Below are 17,763 nucleotides of genomic sequence, written 5' to 3'. Positions count from 1 at the left end.
CTATTGGTCCTGTCTCAGATAATTGGCTCATTTCGATTCGCCCCTGCCTTCTTCAGAATGGCTGGCTTTGGGAATTCACAAACCTGTCCTTAAAACAACCCCAAACGTTCGTTTTCAGAAATGTGCAACTCAACGAGTGGTTAGTGGTGTTCGTTGATGTTCCTAATCAAGTATCATAGTGAAACAGTTTCTGTCGTGTTTTATTTGGCGTTTTGTAAATGAACCGGAAGCGGAAATGGGCTGTTTATTTTTGGTTGTAGTCTTTTCGCTCGGTTCGCTGTGCTTCCTTTGGACACAGTTTCTATTTCATTTCATTTACCATCCAATGTTAAAAAGAAGAAGGAATAATGCCTCAGATTGCACTTTAATTTGTTGAAATTATTTTTATGGGTTTTTATTTTATGTAGACAGAAGCATTTTTTTTTATATTTACTATGCTTAAAGGGACCAGGATTATTGCCAAATTTCTCACTTTATTTTCTTTTTACACATTTGAAGATTTTATTTAAAGTCACATTTGTCTTGTTATCTTTTTTGTTGTTGATCTGAAAATTATCCGATCCATGCCTCAAAAACTGTGACACGATCCGTGAGTTTTGTGATCCGTTGCACCCCTACTAAGGAGCTAGGCAGATTTTTGTCAACTGTTACGTTGGCGCGCCACCAGGTTTGGCTGCCGCAGTTGCCCCTTTCGGAGGTTTGGCGACGGACCCTCCATTCTCTTCAAGTGTCCCAGGTCAGACGTATGGGCCAGTTGCTCTTCAGGCCCTGGAGCGAATTCCAGGCCTGGGGCCTCTTTGGTACCCCATGCCAATAGCTCTCAACCACTTTCAGGTGGACAATCGAGGGGCCACTGCACCACAGGCAGCATTTCAGGCGCCAAGAGGTCCGGCGCCTAGCCACCGCCCCCCCAGTGCCCATAGGGGCAGGGGGGGTATGTACTTAAGCTCAAGGGCCAGCCGTTGGACACTTTTCTCAGCAGCACCTGGGCTACTGGGAAGAGCAGACCCTTGGATGGTGTCCAAGCTATCCAACGGGTACACACTCAAATTCCGACGCGGGCCCCCAACATTCAGCGGGATCAAAGTTACTGTGGTCAAAGATCCCGACAGACCCCTGGTCCTGAGACAGGAAGTAGCCACCCTCCTTGGGAGGGGTGCCATCAAGGTAGTAGAACCACAAGAAAAGCTTGATGGGTTCTACTCAACCTTCTTTCTGGTACCGAAGTAGGATGGCGGGTTTCGCCCCATTCTGTACTTGAGAGGGCTGAATCAGTTCCTCAAGGTTCTTTCCTTCCACATGCTGCGTGTTGCAGATGTCCTCTAGGCTTTTGCTCAGGGGGACTGGTTTATGTCAATTGACCTGAAAGACGCTTACTTTCACGTCCCTATAACCCAACATCACAGGCGGTTCCTCCGCTTTGCATTTCTGGGAAAGGTGTACCAGTTCAGGGTTCTACCGTTCGGGCTGTCTCTGGCCCTGCATATATTTACACGCTGTATAGCAGCAGCCCTGTAACCATTACAGGCCAGCGGTGTGGCGATACTAGTTGACTGGATGACTGGTTGGTCATTTCCCCAACTCAGGGGCAGGCAATCAGGGACACAGCCATGCTCCTAGGCCATATGGTCCGGCTTGGCCTCATGGTAAATTTTACCAAGAGCAATCTTACATTATGTCGGGTTGTGAGCTATCTGGGGCTGGTGCTCGACTCGGTGGCCATGCAAGCCTGCCTCTCTCCAAAGTGTGTAGCTACCATTCTGCAGCTGCTACAGCACTTCAGGCAGGGGAGGTTGCTGGAATACAGCCTCTTCCTTCGACTGATAGGTATGCTGACCTCAGCATCCATGGTGGTCCCACTAGACCTTCTCAAGTTGCGTCCTCTTCAGATCTGGGCGAATGTTCAACACTCGGACCCCAAGTGGCAGAGACACAAGATGGTCAAGCTGTCTGGACTGTGCCTTCGGGCCGTCAAACCCTGGAGAGAGAGGGCCTACCATTTTTACTTCAAGGGCACTCTCCACTAGGTTGCTCTATGCAAACAGGTGGAAGTTCTTTTCACAGTGGTGCGTGGCACAGGGCAAAGTGCCAGAGACTTGCTCAGTGGGAGTGATACGCCACTTTCTGCAGTCTGTGTTGGACAACAGGAGAGCTGCTTTTACCTTGCGGCCAAACATGCAAGGGTGGATAACCAGATGGTAGAGTCCCACTACCTAGTCAGGCAGTTTCTGAAAGGAGCCCAGAGGCTTCAACCACCACAACCCCTGAGGGCACCATCATGGGACTTGCAAGTAGCTCTGAGGTCCTTATGTCTACCCCCATTTGAGCTAAGTTAGTGAGACCTGACATGGCTGTCCATGAAGACGGCATTCATCCTTGCCATTGCGACTGCAAAACAGGTCGTGAACTCATGCCTTTTCAGTGAGCCAGGCGTGTTTGCCCTGGCACGCAGATGGGTCAGGACTTGGGCTTCCTACCCAAACGATTGTCTCCCCATAATGTAAACCAATCAATCAAGTTGGCTGCTTTCAATCCCCCAGGCTCTCCAAGGGGTGGAGGAAGAGTGTCAGACCCGCTGTGCCCTGTGCAGGCGCTTAGGGCATATGTTGAAGCGACAACCAGCTTGCTTAAGACAGATAACCTGTTTGTATGTTACGGGGGCTGCAGGAAGGGGGCTGCCCTGTTGAAACAGAGACTTTCCCACTAGATTGTGGATGTGGCCTTGAATGCATATAGAGCACAGGGGCTTCCTGTGCCCTTGGCAGTTAAGTGCCGCTCTATCAGGAGTACATCATAGGCTGCCTTGAAGGGGGATCCACTTCAGGACATTTTCTCTGCGGCTACATGGTCCTCATCATGTACGTTTGCACGGTTCTACAGAGTTAATATCACTGCTCCTCATCCTGTGGCAACGGCTGTCTTGTCGACGGCTTTGAGTCCTAAATTGGTGAGCACTCTTCGTGAACTTTTTGGTATAAGTCATCCAGTGATAAAAGCACCCCCTCTGGCGGTCAGTAGGAATGAAATAGAATGATAGTTAAACGTTATAGTTAGACGTATGTAACTACGGTTCTATGAATTCCGGATGACCGCCAGAGTTCTCTGTCCCTCAGACTTCTCAGATTCCGCGAGAAGATCCAGTTGGAAAAGATCCTCGGATGACTTCCGGAATATATAGATATTCTCGGGTCACCCAGGTGTCACAGGTGACTTTGTCGGCATAATTACTCGACCTGCGCGTGCGCAAGATGGAACATCCAGTGCTAAAGCACCGCCTCTGGTGGTCATCCGGAATTCATAGAACCGTAGCTACATACGTAACTATCGTTTCCACCAATGTACACATGTTAAAAGTCAGTTTAACCTGAATTACACTCTATGTGCATTACATACACATAGAAGCTACATAGGCAACGCAGAGCTAGTGGAAACATTACTAACATCCATTTAAATCATCTGGAACATTCTGAAATTTGAAACGTAAGACTTAAGGTTAACACATGAATATACGGCGACATAACACATTGTTGTTGACCTCGAAATGTTAATTGTACCAGTTGTAGACTATGCACATCAGGTGGTTCATAAAAGTTACTCTACAATAAGAAACTGAATTTAATCTCTATGCGATTCCTCTTCTATTAACACGCATAGGCTTTTGGTTTTTCTTGTGATATGTGTGCCTCCCCAATATTCTAAAGGTCCAGTACGTAGAATTTAGCAGCAACTAGCGTTCAGCTTGCAGAATGGCAATCAACTAAATAACCCCATACACCCTTATACACAACAACGGTAAAAAAAAGGATCACAAATGGGTCTTAGAAATGGGGGTAACACAACCCTCATTCTGACAATTCTCTCTATTTTTTTCAAATGCAGTCTCTTTGGAGGCATTTGTCTGTTGCAACATGGCGGGAATCACAGAAGAGGTCCCGCACCACATACTAAGAGTTGATACTTATCTTCATGGGATTGAACATTAATTCAATTAAATAAAAAAAGAATTACATTTCTACCAAGTCTATACCTCTAGATGCCACTAAATCCTACTCACTGGAGCTATGAGTAGACAGTCTGTCCACCATCACGAAAAATGTCTGATTTTGCTTGATAAACACAAACAGGCTTCATGCTGCCAGAACTCACTGTACATGGAGACATTTTGTAGATTCTGAATTATTTAGAAAAGGAGCGATTTGAGTCTCTGGTTGGCAGCTGTAATGACTAGAATTTAAATGGTCTCCTTTCATTGATTGCAGCGGTGAAGATAAAGAAGACCCTGAAGAACCAGACCGTGACGGAGACCCAGGAGGCGGTGTTCTCCCTGGAGCTGACCCACGCCGAGGTGAAGGGAGCCCAATGGATCAAGAATGGCGTGGAGCTGCTGACCAGTAACAAATATGAGGTCACCTGTGAGGGCATGGTCCACACCTTGAAGGTGAAGAACTGCAACACCCAGGACGAGTCTGTTTATTCCTTCAAACTGGGCAAGCTGTCTGCCAGCTCCAGGCTCAACGTGGAAAGTAAGTCACCTTGTATATCCGCCTTGTGACTATTCTGGTGTTCCAAAGCCCTGTTGACGTGTTTTGATTTTTCTCAAAGCTATCAAGATTGTGAAGAAGATAAAGGATGTGACATCACTGCTGGATTCTACTGCTTCCTTTGAGATGAGTCTGTCACATGACGATATCCCTGTGAAGTGGATGTTCAACAATGTGGAGATCCTGCCGAGCAACCAATGTAAGATCCTGATGGAGAGGAAGGCCCACAAGCTCATCATCCAGAACTTGAACTCTAGTAACACTGGAGAGTACACCGCCGTGGTGGGACACCTGCGCTGTAACGCCAACCTCAATGTAGAGGGTAAGAAGCCTGCTCTCCAAACTGTTGAGCAGAAGGGTGTAGATGTTTTTATTAAATGTGAATTCAACTTTTGATTGCATTCTCTTTTGAACTTCAGCTCTGTGCGTGACCAAGCCCTTGAAGAATTTGGAGGTACCAGAGACCCATGTGGCCACATTGGAGTGTGAAGTTTCTCATTTCAATGTCCCCTCTACTTGGCTGAAGAATGGTGTGGAGATAGAGATGAGTGAGAAGTTCAGGATTGTGGTCAAAGGCAAACTCCACCAGCTCAAGATCATGAACACGAGCACTGAGGACTCTGCCGAGTACAGCTTTGTCTGTGGAAACGACAGAGTCTCTGCTACTGTTACTATCAGCCGTGAGTTGAATGCAACCAATGACATGGAATTTATCATGACGTGATACTAGCTTTCATATTGATGCAGTTTAACTACAGTACACTTAATAATCTGTTTTTTCATCAGCTATTCTGATCACATCCATGATGAAAGACCTTAACGCCAAAGAGAGAGATACCATTACTTTTGAGGTAGATGTCAACTACGAGGGCATCACCTATAAGTGGCTGAAAAACGGAGTGGAGATCAAGTCGTCTGACAGATGCCAGGTTCGCAGCAAACAGCTGACTCACACCCTCAGCATCCGAAATGTTCACTTTGGAGACGGGGGAGAGTACAAGTTCACAGCTGGATCATCAGCCACGGCAGCAAATCTCTTTGTTGAAGGTATTTTAACGCTACTCTACTCAAGCTCAGTGTTCCTTCTTTAATGTTTTGTTTTTTCAGTGGGCTTATCGATGTGATTATTTGTCCTCCAGCTCGATTGATTGAATTCACAAAGAAAATAAAAGACCTAAAGATAACAGAGAAGAAGAGGGCTACTTTTGAATGTGAAGTTTCAGAGCCCAACATCAAGCCAATATGGATGAAAGATGGACAAGAGTTGGAATTATCAGAAGAAAGGTATTTTTGTTGCTTTTGTTTGGTTCAACATCCACTTTTCTCGTAATTTTTTATACGGTTTAAATAAGTGGTGTTATCTCTTCTCTTTCCATTGTACAGATACGTTGTTCAGGCTGAGAAGTTTGTCCATCGCCTCATGATTCAGACGGTGCGTATGTCCGACGCCGGGGAGTATTCAGTGGTGGCCGGATCCAGTGTGTCCAAGGCTCACCTCATCGTGGAGGGAAGAGACGTCAGAATCACCGAACCAGCTGACAAGACCATCACGGTGAGGCACACAACAAGGGCCAGCAGAAATACATACACCGTGGTCCTATCCCGACCAAGGCAAACAATGATGAGGTGTGAATGCAGCATCTACCACATACCTATTGCAAACTTAATAGTCCGAACCTTGTCTTTTTCTTTCAAGGTTTTGGAGAAACAAAGAGCCGCCTTTGAGTTTGAGGTGAATGAGGAGGATCTGGAGGGTCGCTGGCTGAAGAATGGAGTTGAGATCCAGTTCTCAATTGAGGAGAGGTTTAACTACGTGTCCATCAGGAAGATCCACCGTCTCACCATCTCTGAGACATACAGAAGTGATGCTGGCGAATATACCTTCATCGCTGGCAAAAACAAGAGCACCATGAACCTCCGTGTCAACAGTAATTCAAATATTCTATTCATTTATTTTACATTTGACCAAAAGTGCAGGGAATGCAATAAAGATACAAAAATATATTAGACTTGCATCATGACACCTAAATATGGATTTAACTTACAAAGTTTGGACCTGAGTCTCATTTCTCTTCCTCTTTAGTCCCAGAGCTCCCTCAGATCGTCAAGCACATGGAGCCCCAGTCAGTGGAGGCTGGAAAACCAGCTCGCTTCACTGTCACAGTGACTGGTGTTCCCCAGCCACAGGTCTCCTGGTACAAGAACTCCCAGGCTTTGTCTTCTGGCTTCAAGTGCAAGTTCCTTCATGAAGGAAACGACCACACTCTGCTGCTTATTGAGGTGTTCCCAGAGGATGCAGCTGTGTACAACTGTGAAGCCAAGAATGACTACGGAGCAGCCACAAGCACTGCCCCACTCAATGTAGAAGGTAATTGCACCTCTGCATGTCATTCAAGTAAATGCTGTGGAGGAGGTGATGTGGAGGTCGTGGTGCTGATGTGATGATGTGAAGGTTGGGATGGTGAGAATGTGGAGCTTGTTATGGTTCTGATGTGGAGGTACTAATGGTGGGGAAGGGAGGTTTTGATGTGGATGATGTAAAGGTGGTGATGGGGAGGAGGTGAAGGTGTTGATGGGGAGGAAGTGGAGGGGGTGATGGAGATAAGGGAGTCAAGGAGATGATGTGGTGGTGGAGGTGGTGATAATGAATCTGTGGAGGAGGTGGAAATGGTGATGAGCTGATGATGTGGGGGTGGTTATGATGGTTCTGTGGAGAATTTGAAGGGGGTAATGGTGTCTTATATCTCCAGTGTCTGAGGCGGTATCTCCGGACTCGTCTGCGCTTGTCGCTCCTCCTGTGGTTCTGTTGCCCGTCGCTGACACCTCCACACCTGAGGGGATGCCGGCACGCTTCCAATGCCGAGTGCGTGGAGAAGGTAGGCGGATCTAGCGTTCTAACTTTCTAATACTATTTATGTGATGGACAAGTTAGATGTTTTGTGCTGAGTCGCTCTCCTTCTGGCCAGATGTGAAGATCAGCTGGTACCACGGTGACAAGGAGATCAAACAGTCAGACTTCTTCAGAATGTCCCAGTTTGACGACAACTGCCAACTGGAGATCTCCAGGGTCTACTCTGAGGATAAAGGACAGTACACCTGTGTGGTCAAGAACAGCGCAGGAACCGTGTCCTGCTCTGCAAGCCTCAAGCTAGACGGTGATTCATGAGAACCCTTACTGCTGATTTTCCTCACTAATAATCCTGTTGGATTTGTATCTGGTCTGCCCGTCCCATCATCCAACTGCAACCCAATCTTTGTATAAAGTCAACATGCTTCCTTTCAGGGCGAGCCCTTTGTGATCCGGAGCTGCATGTCTCCACCTGCCTCACCAGTCCAAAGAAACATTCAATTGGGCAGAAGCCAACCTTTATCCAGCCAATAGCAAGCAGTACTGTGTCCCATGGGGAAGTGGCCAGGTTCCATGCTTGTGTGTCCGGCACCCCAAAGCCACACATTAGCTGGTTTCACAACCAGCTGCCCATTCAACCCACAAAGGATGTTGTCTTTCATTTTGATGATGTGACAAACACTGCCACACTGATTCTAGTTGATGCTTTCCCTGAGCATGCTGGGCAGTATAGCTGCAGAGCAAGCAATAGCACTGGGGAGGTGGTGTGCTCTGCTACTCTCACCATAACTAAAGAAGAAGGTAACTTGGTCCCACTGCGAATTGTTTCCCTCCCTTCAGATGAATCTGTTGCCTCATCTTTCCATTGAAGAGGCTGAAGTCACTTCTCCTCCCAGCAGTGCTCTGCCACCTCCTGCATGATGCAGCCCCAGAAGATCCATCACACATCCCTCCATCTCCCCTCTTCTCTTAACTAACCATACAGATAAATCCCTCCTCTCTGAGGTCACCCCCCTCAAGAAACATCTCACCTTCTTTTATAAGGGACACCTTCAGGATTTCTGCATGAAATTCACTTCCCAGTCTCTGTTATCCTTTCCCCAAAGATACCATCACTCACTAGTCATGATTCATATCTACTACTTACAAACATGGTGAATTTATTACTCACTGTAATTTTTGGTCATTTCGCCCTATAATTAAAATGTAAACATAACTGTTTCATTCGTATTGCCTTAATGACCTTGAGGGCTCTGCCAAGATTGGGAGCTGTATCAATAGGTTCAGGCTCTGAACTTATAGCACATTTCCTCTCTTCAACAGTGACTCAAGTTAAAGAGCAGATAGAAACCAAGACTGAATACAAAGTCAAAGGTAAGACCCATTGACATTTCTTTCATAAGGACACCTATGTTTTCATCTCATCACAGCACACTAGAAGAGGGACAGTTCAACAATATACAATCTAATTGTTTGCTTCAAAAGTGGTTTATAAAACCTTATTATGGTTTGACCCAACCACCTCTGTGTGTCAATATGTTATGACGTTGAACTATTCCTTTGACTTTATTTTTATTTCACATTGCATGGACTCTTGCATTGTTCTTCAATTTAAATGTCCTCCCTGTTGTCCTTCTCTATCTTCTCTTCCAATGTTTTATTCCTGATAAGCGTGCTTGATGTACGTCTTTGACCTGTGAGGTTGCAACCTTTGAGCCTCTTTTGGCATGAAGGTTCATGTGTCTTTTTTCAGGTGCAGGATATTTCTCTTGTAAGATTCCAGACTTGAATGTGTATTTAAAAGATATGGATAAATAACCACATCTTTGAATTGTCTTTTTAATAATCTGGAAGCAATGTCTCTCCTGCTAAATATCTCCTAGCCTGGCTTGCAGATAGTGGGATGTGATTCCTTTGGTTTGCATTTAAATAACACAAGTAAACTATATTAGTTCGAATAAACGCCTTCTCAAACAATTCTACTGCTTGATTAAACAAGTTTATTAGAGAGCCTCTCATACATTTCACCAGATTCAGAGGGATAGAAAGGGCGTTTATTCTCCTGTCTGCAAGTCAGGTAAGGAATGTTCTATTGCAAACAAGCCCGTCAGTTTAACTCGGAAACATCTATGCCTTTTATAAGTAATTTATGTTTTGAAGAAATTTCCACAGAAGAAGGATCAAAACCTCCTGCAGGTTTCTTTTAAAAAGAATCTTGCGTTTATTCGAACAAATATGGTGAGTGAAACTGTTATTTCTTATGGCTTTGTGACTTGCAGCATGCATTTAATATTTTCATTAATGATAATATTCAAATCCTTTCCTGTTTATGCTTCAGGTTGTACTGTGTTGACACATATTTGTGTCTTTCTTTCAGGACAACCATCTGATGAAGGGAGAGATGAAGAAAGTAGTGTTATTCTTAGCACAAACCAGCCAAAAGGAGCATTCCGTGACACAATAGACGTCCTGGATCAAGGGCTGGTATCAGCCGTCGACTCAGAGAACATCAAACCCTCATTCACTAAAAAGCTAAAGTTGCAGTCGGTTATAGAGAGGGACCCAGTAGAGTTACAATGTGAACTTGTTGCTGGTCCTCCTCCTACTTTCCTCTGGTTCCATAATAACAAACCTATTCACAAAGAGCACAGGCGTAAGATTCTTACAGAGAGTAAAATGTACATGCATACCACACGTCTAGTTATTGAGAGCATCAAAGAGATGGATGCTGGCAGCTACAAGGTCATGGCCATAAATTCAGAGGGGTCAGCAGAGTCCACAGCATCACTGCTAGTGTCTCTTGGGGAAGGGCAGTCTGCTGACTATCTGAGCTTAGCAAGGCGTTCTGCCAGATCCAATGAGAGAGCTAATAATGTGGCAGAGCAGAAAAAAGAGAGGAAGTTTAGGGTGGACCTCAGGTGTGTTGGCTCACCATTTGATAAGACATCCAAAGACCAGCGGGGAAGGTCCAGATCAAAGAGTCTGGTGCGTACGGTCTACTTCAGGTCGCCATCTCCATCCAAAGCTGAAGCTTCAGCTAAAGAGTCCCAGCGTCTGGAGACTGGTTCTGAGCGTGCCCGGTCCCCACCCGCCATGTTTGAAAGCCCTGAGCGTTTTAACGACCGGTTCAGTGATATCTACTGCGACAGGCGAACAGGGGCACGGTTCAGTGATAAGTTTAGTGACCGGTGCAGTGACCGATACAGCGAAAGGTTCAGCGATACCGAAAGCCTTCACGAGGTGAGAACCAAACTGTCCTCACTTCAAAAGGCTGTTAAATTAAAGAAGAGGATGTCTGTGTCCACCATGTCCTCCTCGGAGTTTGATGCAGAGTCTGTAGCGAGTGAATCTAGCTATGCAGACTATGTGGACAGGCTCAGGGTCAAGGCTCCCTCTTCCTTGCCAGATCGGTCATCAGAGGCAGGTCGCAGGGAGTTTCAGGGTAGTAGTTTAGGTTTGGTTTCTCAGAGAAGGGAGGCTTCCCAGCATCGTATTAGGCACTCATTTGAACCCCAGTCCAGAACTCGGGCCATCCAGATACTAACAGGTGACATGACTGTGAAATGTGAGAAGAACATCACCAGCACATTAACTGAGAGAAGTGAGGATGAAAAAGATGATACTTTAGTTGATTCTCAGGTGGAGTGTGGATTAAAAGGTGAACTTGATAAGAAGAAGATGGATGCAGGTGGATCTGATGTGCCATGCTCTGAAACAGTTGGCACAGTGTCTTTATTAAGAACAGAATCACCCAGAGCTAAGATAAGTAAATCAACCGAGAGATTCCTTAGTGACGGGGTAACCCTAGAAGACGGAGAAGAGGAATATGAGGAGTCTCTGAAGGCTAAGTACGAGAAGAGCCTTGAGGCAGACAGGATGGAGTGTGAGGAGAAACTTCTTGCTCTGCGCATCAGGAAATGGCAGCATGGGATGCGGATGTCTCAAGAAGAACCTTTTGAACCTGAACATGACCTCCACTTGGCCGCAGAGGAGCAATACTTGGAGCCTGAGGAGCATGGCATGGAGATGACGTTTGAAACAAAACCAGCTGTAGAGGCTGGTTCTCCACTCCCTGTCACTAAGAAATCCCCCACAACGAAACAGTACCTGGGAAGCCATGAAAAGGTGCCTTTGTTGAAGCCTAAATCACCCACGATGAAAAGGCAAGCAGAGGAGGCTGAATGTACTTTATTGATACAGAAATCCCCCACAGCTAAGATAGGTAAAACAAATGAGAAATTCCTTGATGACAGGGTAACCCTAGGAGACGGAGAAGAGGAATATGAGGAGGAGTCTCTGAAGGCTAAGTACGAGAAGAGCCTTGAGGCCGACAGGATGGAGTGTGAGGAGAAACTCCTTGCTCTGCGCATCAGGAAAAGGCAACAAGGGATGCGGATGTCTCAAGAGATACCTTTTGAATCTGAACATGATCTCGCCTTGGCCACAGAGAAACAATACCTGGAGCCCGAGGAGCACAGCATGGAGATGACATTTGAACCAAGACCAACTATAGAGGCGTATACTCCACGTCCTGTCCCTCGGAAATCCCCCAAAACAAAACAGTACCTGGGAAGCAATGAAAAGGTGCCTTTGAAGCCTAAATCACCCAAGATGAAAAGACAACCAGAGGAAGCAGAATATGCTTTATTGAAACAGAAATCACCAACAATGAAATCTAGAGTCGAAAGAATGTTGTTTGAAAAGAGTAGCGAGGATCGTGAGCTACATTTGTCAAGGGAGAACATCTCTGAGCTGAAAACAGAGAGTGAGTACTTCAGTGAACAGGAAGCCTTGAATGATAGGATCATGAAATGGCAGCAAGGGGTGCAGATTGAGCAGGAGCAGACCGTGGAGCTCCCACAAGACTGGGTGGAGGCCTACCCTTCATATGACACCGTTTACCAGTCTACTTATGCACAGACAACCAGCCAGTCTACAGCCCCAAAGCCCGGACAGACTTCTACAGAGAATATAACTATGGAGAAATCAACCCCAGGTGAGGCTGATTCTTCTGGGCAACTGATGAAACAAGATGAGCAAATGATTGACGCACTGGCCACAGAGGGACGAGAGACCAGACTTCAGAGAGACAGTGAGTACTTTGTCAGTGAGGAGGAAGCCCTGGCACAGCGACTTCTCAAGTGGCAACAGGATGTCATTGACCAGGAGGAAGTTGTGGAGCTTGAGTCTGAATGGTCTATGGGTGAACAACACTATAAACCAACTCCCTCAGAACCACATGATTCCACAGGATATGATCCATCTAAAGCTGGGACAGAACAGCATCATGAAGTCATGTCTGAGGAACTTTATGAGTTTGAACCTCCTGCTCCGTATAGAGATGGAAGCTGTCAACAGTTCCAGGATCAAGCTCCTACTAAAGAACCATCACATGCTCACCTGCTAGCTTATGGTCATACATCTAAATATGTATTTGAATCCTTACCTGACATAAATGTTACCCCAGCTAAAGCAGCTGCCTCTACCTCCAGTCCTCAAGGGGGAGCTTTCGTGACTCCTGCTGATCATAGCCTACATTACAGTTGTGATGTTCCAATTCAAGAACCCCTGGGCTCAGCCCCAGCGTCTGAACTGGATAGAAGCCACAAGGGCTCCTCAGTCCCAAGCTGCATTCCCAACCAGCTCCCTGAACCCCCAGTCCATGGATCTGAACCCGGTTCTGCTCAGGCTCCCACTAACATGTTAAGGAAGTCCTCTGTAGTAGCTCCAAGCTGTAGTACACAAGAAGGGCTCGCGATGGAAATGAAGAAGAGGAGAAGCAGGGAGTACACATTCACTGTGGAGGAATGCCAGGTAGAACAAACAGAGGGCTTAAGAACACAACGTGACCAGATGGATGTTGGAGAAGTTAGGAGGGAGAATATTGGGTCCAAAGAGACCTCTGAATGGAGGGATAAAAATCTCGAGACTGGCACAGCAAGTGGAAAGATGAGTGACTTTAAGTCCAAGCAGGAAAATAAAGAAAATGAAATGAAGGAAATGAAAGGCTCACCTCCAGTATTTGTCAAAGAAATTACAACCATGAAAGTAAAAATTGGTGAAATGTCAGAATTTACCTGTCAGTTCCAGGGGGACCCTGAGCCATCAGTCACATGGCTTAAAGACGGTCATCCCTTAACTCACAACCCAGATTATGACATCATGATAAAATCTTGTCGTTCAAAACTGACTGTATACTACCCAACCACAGAACACAAAGGCACCTTTGACTGCATCATAACCAACAGTCATGGCCAGTCCACCTGCTGCGCAAGCCTGGAGATCTCAGATGAGAAGCTTCTGAGAACCTCAGGAGCCACCCGGGTGCTGGTGTCCAAGGAAATCACAGAAAAACACCAGCGGCACTCCATAGAGGAGGAGCTGCAAGCCTTTATGAGTACAGGAGCAGCGACCCTCCATGTGCCCCAGGCAGGAGACCCCAGACCCCAGCACTCTGATAACTCCTGCACCTGCTCTCCAGTGCAGATCAGAATCACCTCCGCCACACCACTCCCTGACATGATCGACGTGGGCAGTGAAGAGAAGGCAGCTTCCACGGATGTCACCAAAGATCCCACCCTGCAGATAAAAGAGAAGGCCTCCCAGGCCGTTAAACACAAATTTACGTTCTCCTTTGATGTCGCAAGGGAGGCTCCAGAGGTTGTCACTGAGCTTGAGAGCATCCTTGGTTCAAATGGAGAGCCTGTCGTATTAAAGTGTAAGGTAACTGGAGATCCAGCCAGTCAAAATACTTGTGTTGCCTCATCTGAGAAGAAGCTCAGCAGTTCCCAACCAACCAAGCCTGGGTTTTCCAGAGAGCCACTGCCATCTATATCTGGCTGTGGTCTGGAGTCTTCTGCTGCTGTTATCAAAGTTTCTCAGATAAAGCAAGCTTTTGAGTCTGATTCACCAGACGGATACAGATTCCCCCCCTTTAGTGAGGAACAAAGAATGGAAGGTCTATTTCCTCAGGAGCTCATTCCTGTGCTGACGAAAGAAGCACATTCTCAAGTGATTAGGGAAGGCAGTCCACTCATACCGAAACATAATGTAGAGGAAGCTTTCTGTTCCCAAACTACAACTGTATTTGGGGAGCCTGAAACTGTTCCGACATCAAAAACATTTATACCACCCGAAACAGTATCCGTCCAAACTAAAACTGGATCAAAAGCATGTATCTTTGTGTCAGAGACGGACAGGGATATCAGGAGTGTAGAAGGGTCTTCTGTGCTGGAAGGCCACCTGGAGTTGCATACATTTGTCCAGGATGTGCAGAAAAAAGCAGATGTGGTCAGTCCTGAGCCTTTCCTGCCAGGGAAGGTGGCTGAATACACTGAGGCTGTTGAGGCAGAGGAAATGGAGAGAGAGAAAGCTATTCATGCATTTGAAAGAACAAGTAGCTTCATACCTTTCCAATCTGATAAAACAGTGGCCAAGAGCTCCTCTAAAGTGGCTGCCAAAGTCGCTGATGTCACAACAGAGAAGGGAGTCAATGATACCATATCAACTCCTGGTGGCAGTGACTCTAAATATCAGAGTCAGGACTTCTCAGCTCTCATAGAGGAGGAAGCATATGGATATTTGGAGGCACGTCCTGATGTGGATACTTTGAGTAAGGGGTTTACAATAAGCAAAGAAATTATGTCAATCCCAGAGCCCTCAATAGATAGTGGGGTTTTCCTCAGTATTCCAGATTCCCAGGTAGAGCTCCAGGAAATACCTGATGAGCTTGCTGACACTGACATTCTTGCTGAAGTTCAGAGTCATGATGGACTGCTCCAAGAGGGATCTACCAGTGAATCACAAATAATGGCTGTGAAATCCAAAGCAGACAGCATGGCATTTGGTCTGGATGCCTCTGTAGCAGAGCAAAAGGAGAAGCAGACTATAACTAAACAGGTAAGCAGTGATCTTGACCCTGCTTCAATTGAACGTGGAGCCTCTGCTGGAATCATGGAGGTAGAGGAAGTAACTTTTAATGCTGTGTATGACTACTATCACCCTCAGACAGACTGGGGACGACCACTTTCCCCAGAGTCTGAGATGTCCATAGAGATAGGCAGCACCTTCAGTGATGATATAGCAGATGCTGCTGAGAGGTTTTTCACCCCTGCCTCATCAACTGAGATCTCACAGATATTTGCAGAGTCTTTCCAAACCCCCATGTCTCCAGAGTCCTTCCATACTCCAGCTACCTACATATCCGGGGGGTTCATGACTCCTCCAGAATACCCCTTCTCTTCTACAGAGCAGAAGAGAGCCTCGACGGCTGATTCCAGTGAACTCTTCTTCTCTTCTTCTCAGTTCCTGAGGTCTCCCGTGGATGAGGGCATTGATATAGGACCTTCTGCGTATAGTTTGGAGGAAAGTCGATTCCTTGCTGAAAGCAAAGCGTCTCTTGGTCTTGGTTTGATCCAGGAGAAGGTTCAAGGAATACCTCCGGCCTTCCTCAAACCTCTTACAAAGAAAAGGGTGTTTGAAAATGATTGCCTCACTTTTAATGCCGAGGTGTTTGGTCTTCCATCTCCAGAGGTGAGATGGTTCCACAACAAATCCCAGCTGCTTTCTGACGACAGAGTCCGAATGCACAGAGATGGAGATAACATCAGACTGACAATGAACAGTGTCACCAAAGCAGACCAGGGGGAGTACATTTGTGAAGCCCTGAACTATGTAGGAGAAGCGAGAAGCGTAGCTTTAGTAGTTGTCATATCTCAGGAAGTGAGGTTCAAGCCTGCTCCACCTTCGGTGACTCATCAACACATTATGGAGTTTGACATTGAGGACAATGATTCTTCTCACTCTACGTCCCCTCAGGAGATCCTGTTGGAGGTTGAGCTCGATGAGAACGAGGTCAAAGAGTTTGAGAGGCAGGTGAAAATCATCACCATTCCCGAGTATACCGCGGATAATAAGAGCATGATAATTTCCCTTGATGTTTTACCTATTCTGTATGAGGAGGGTGCTGTGGACTTTGTTACACAGGAGAATGATGATCTGAAAATATCGTTTGAGGTTACTGAAATGCCCCCAAGGTTCATCAACCCTATCTGTGACATGGAGACCCCCGAGACCACCACAGTCTTGTTTGAGTGTTCTCTCATGGGTAGACCATCGCCTATCATCACCTGGTTCAAAGGAGACAAGAAAATTCCCCATGACAACAAGAAGTATCTTCACTCCTCTGATGGAGACAATCATTTCCTGAAGATATGTAGAATCAGCACCCAGGACAGTGGTGTTTACACTTGCAGAGCAATCAATGTGGTCGGGGAGACGGTGTGCAGGGCTTTCCTCAAGGTGATGAGCACCGAAAACTTGTCTGGTCAGACCCGAGGCCGGGAGCTCACTGCTGTCTCCCTAGGAAGTGCCAAGGTCCAGCCCCAGAAGTTTGACCTAATGGTAGGCAACATGTCCCTGGAGGGAGAGCAGGCTTCAGAGATTGAGCTGGAGTTTGAGTTTGAGAATGAAGCTGACGAGTCTCAGCGTGCAGTCCGACTGGTGGCCAACACTGATCATGAGATAAGCGAACAAGGAGAGAAATATGTCAGCATCAACTTCGATGTGTTTGCTGAGCCAGCCAAAGATGATAAAGTAGAATTCAAAGGGAAGTCGTCAGAAATGTGTAGCTTCCAGTTTCAGGTCACAGAAACAGCCCCTAAATGTATAATTCCACTGACGGCTGTGACAGCAGCACACGGTACGCCTGTGATCCTGCAGTGCTTGGTGAATGGCAAGCCAAACTCTACTGCTCAGTGGTACAAGGATGGACACTTGGTGCAAGGTAGCCGGTGTATCATCCAGGAGAAAAGCTCCGGCCATTTCAATCTACTCATCACTAATGTCACACAAAATGATGCTGGGGAGTACAAATGTTTAATCCAAAACCAAGCCGGCCACACTGAAACTACTGCTCTCCTGAAGGTGTTTTAGAACAGAAAGAGACAGAAGTGTAAAAGGCATTATAGGATTGTTTGAGGGTTTAAGGCTAGATGAGGCTCCTCTAAATCATGATGGTTAAGTTGGGATTGTTTTATTTTGTGGAAGCTCAAAGTGAGGGTGTAATGTAGCATATCAGAGCCAATTGTTTTTCAGTGGATTTGTAGATGGTTGTATGGTGTGTTATGGTTGTGCCATTAAAATGGCACAACCATAACACACCATACAACCATCAGGGTTTACATTTGCTTTTCAAATCAATTATCAGTTAATGTTCATTTAAACACTCTGTTATATCGATTTTGAATATAATAAATATAACATTTTAAGTAGAGTAATGACAGGATTATAAACATGCATAATTATGTGTTGAATGAATCATCCACTTCTGGAATTAATAATAATCAATTGGATTTTGCTACCTGCAAAAATAAA

At 46.0% G+C, this 17,763-nt stretch overlaps 1 protein-coding gene across 35 annotated transcripts in view; it reads left to right on the top strand.

Moving 5' to 3' along the window:
* Positions 1-17,763, top strand: part of ttn.2 (titin, tandem duplicate 2) — a 212,423-nt gene that overhangs the window by 30,480 nt on the left and 164,180 nt on the right. For 31 of the 35 annotated variants that reach the window (XM_060074563.1, XM_060074557.1, XM_060074580.1 and 28 more), the window contains 12 exons: positions 4,260-4,523; positions 4,603-4,863; positions 4,961-5,221; positions 5,328-5,588; positions 5,681-5,825; positions 5,925-6,093; positions 6,238-6,469; positions 6,625-6,909; positions 7,292-7,417; positions 7,508-7,696; positions 7,825-8,190; positions 8,713-8,763. In XM_060074563.1, the coding sequence (XP_059930546.1) occupies positions 4,260-4,523; positions 4,603-4,863; positions 4,961-5,221; positions 5,328-5,588; positions 5,681-5,825; positions 5,925-6,093; positions 6,238-6,469; positions 6,625-6,909; positions 7,292-7,417; positions 7,508-7,696; positions 7,825-8,190; positions 8,713-8,763 (2,610 nt within the window). The remainder of the gene's footprint in view (positions 1-4,259; positions 4,524-4,602; positions 4,864-4,960; positions 5,222-5,327; positions 5,589-5,680; positions 5,826-5,924; positions 6,094-6,237; positions 6,470-6,624; positions 6,910-7,291; positions 7,418-7,507; positions 7,697-7,824; positions 8,191-8,712; positions 8,764-17,763) is intronic. The other 4 variants (XM_060074582.1, XM_060074558.1, XM_060074583.1 and 1 more) reach the window with 2 other exon arrangements.

Source organism: Gadus macrocephalus, chromosome 16, assembly GCF_031168955.1.
Source record: "Gadus macrocephalus chromosome 16, ASM3116895v1".
Taxonomy (NCBI): Eukaryota; Metazoa; Chordata; class Actinopteri; order Gadiformes; family Gadidae; genus Gadus; species Gadus macrocephalus.
The sequence above is the reverse complement of the archived record's forward strand: the minus strand, read 5'-3'. Positions and strand labels throughout refer to the sequence as shown.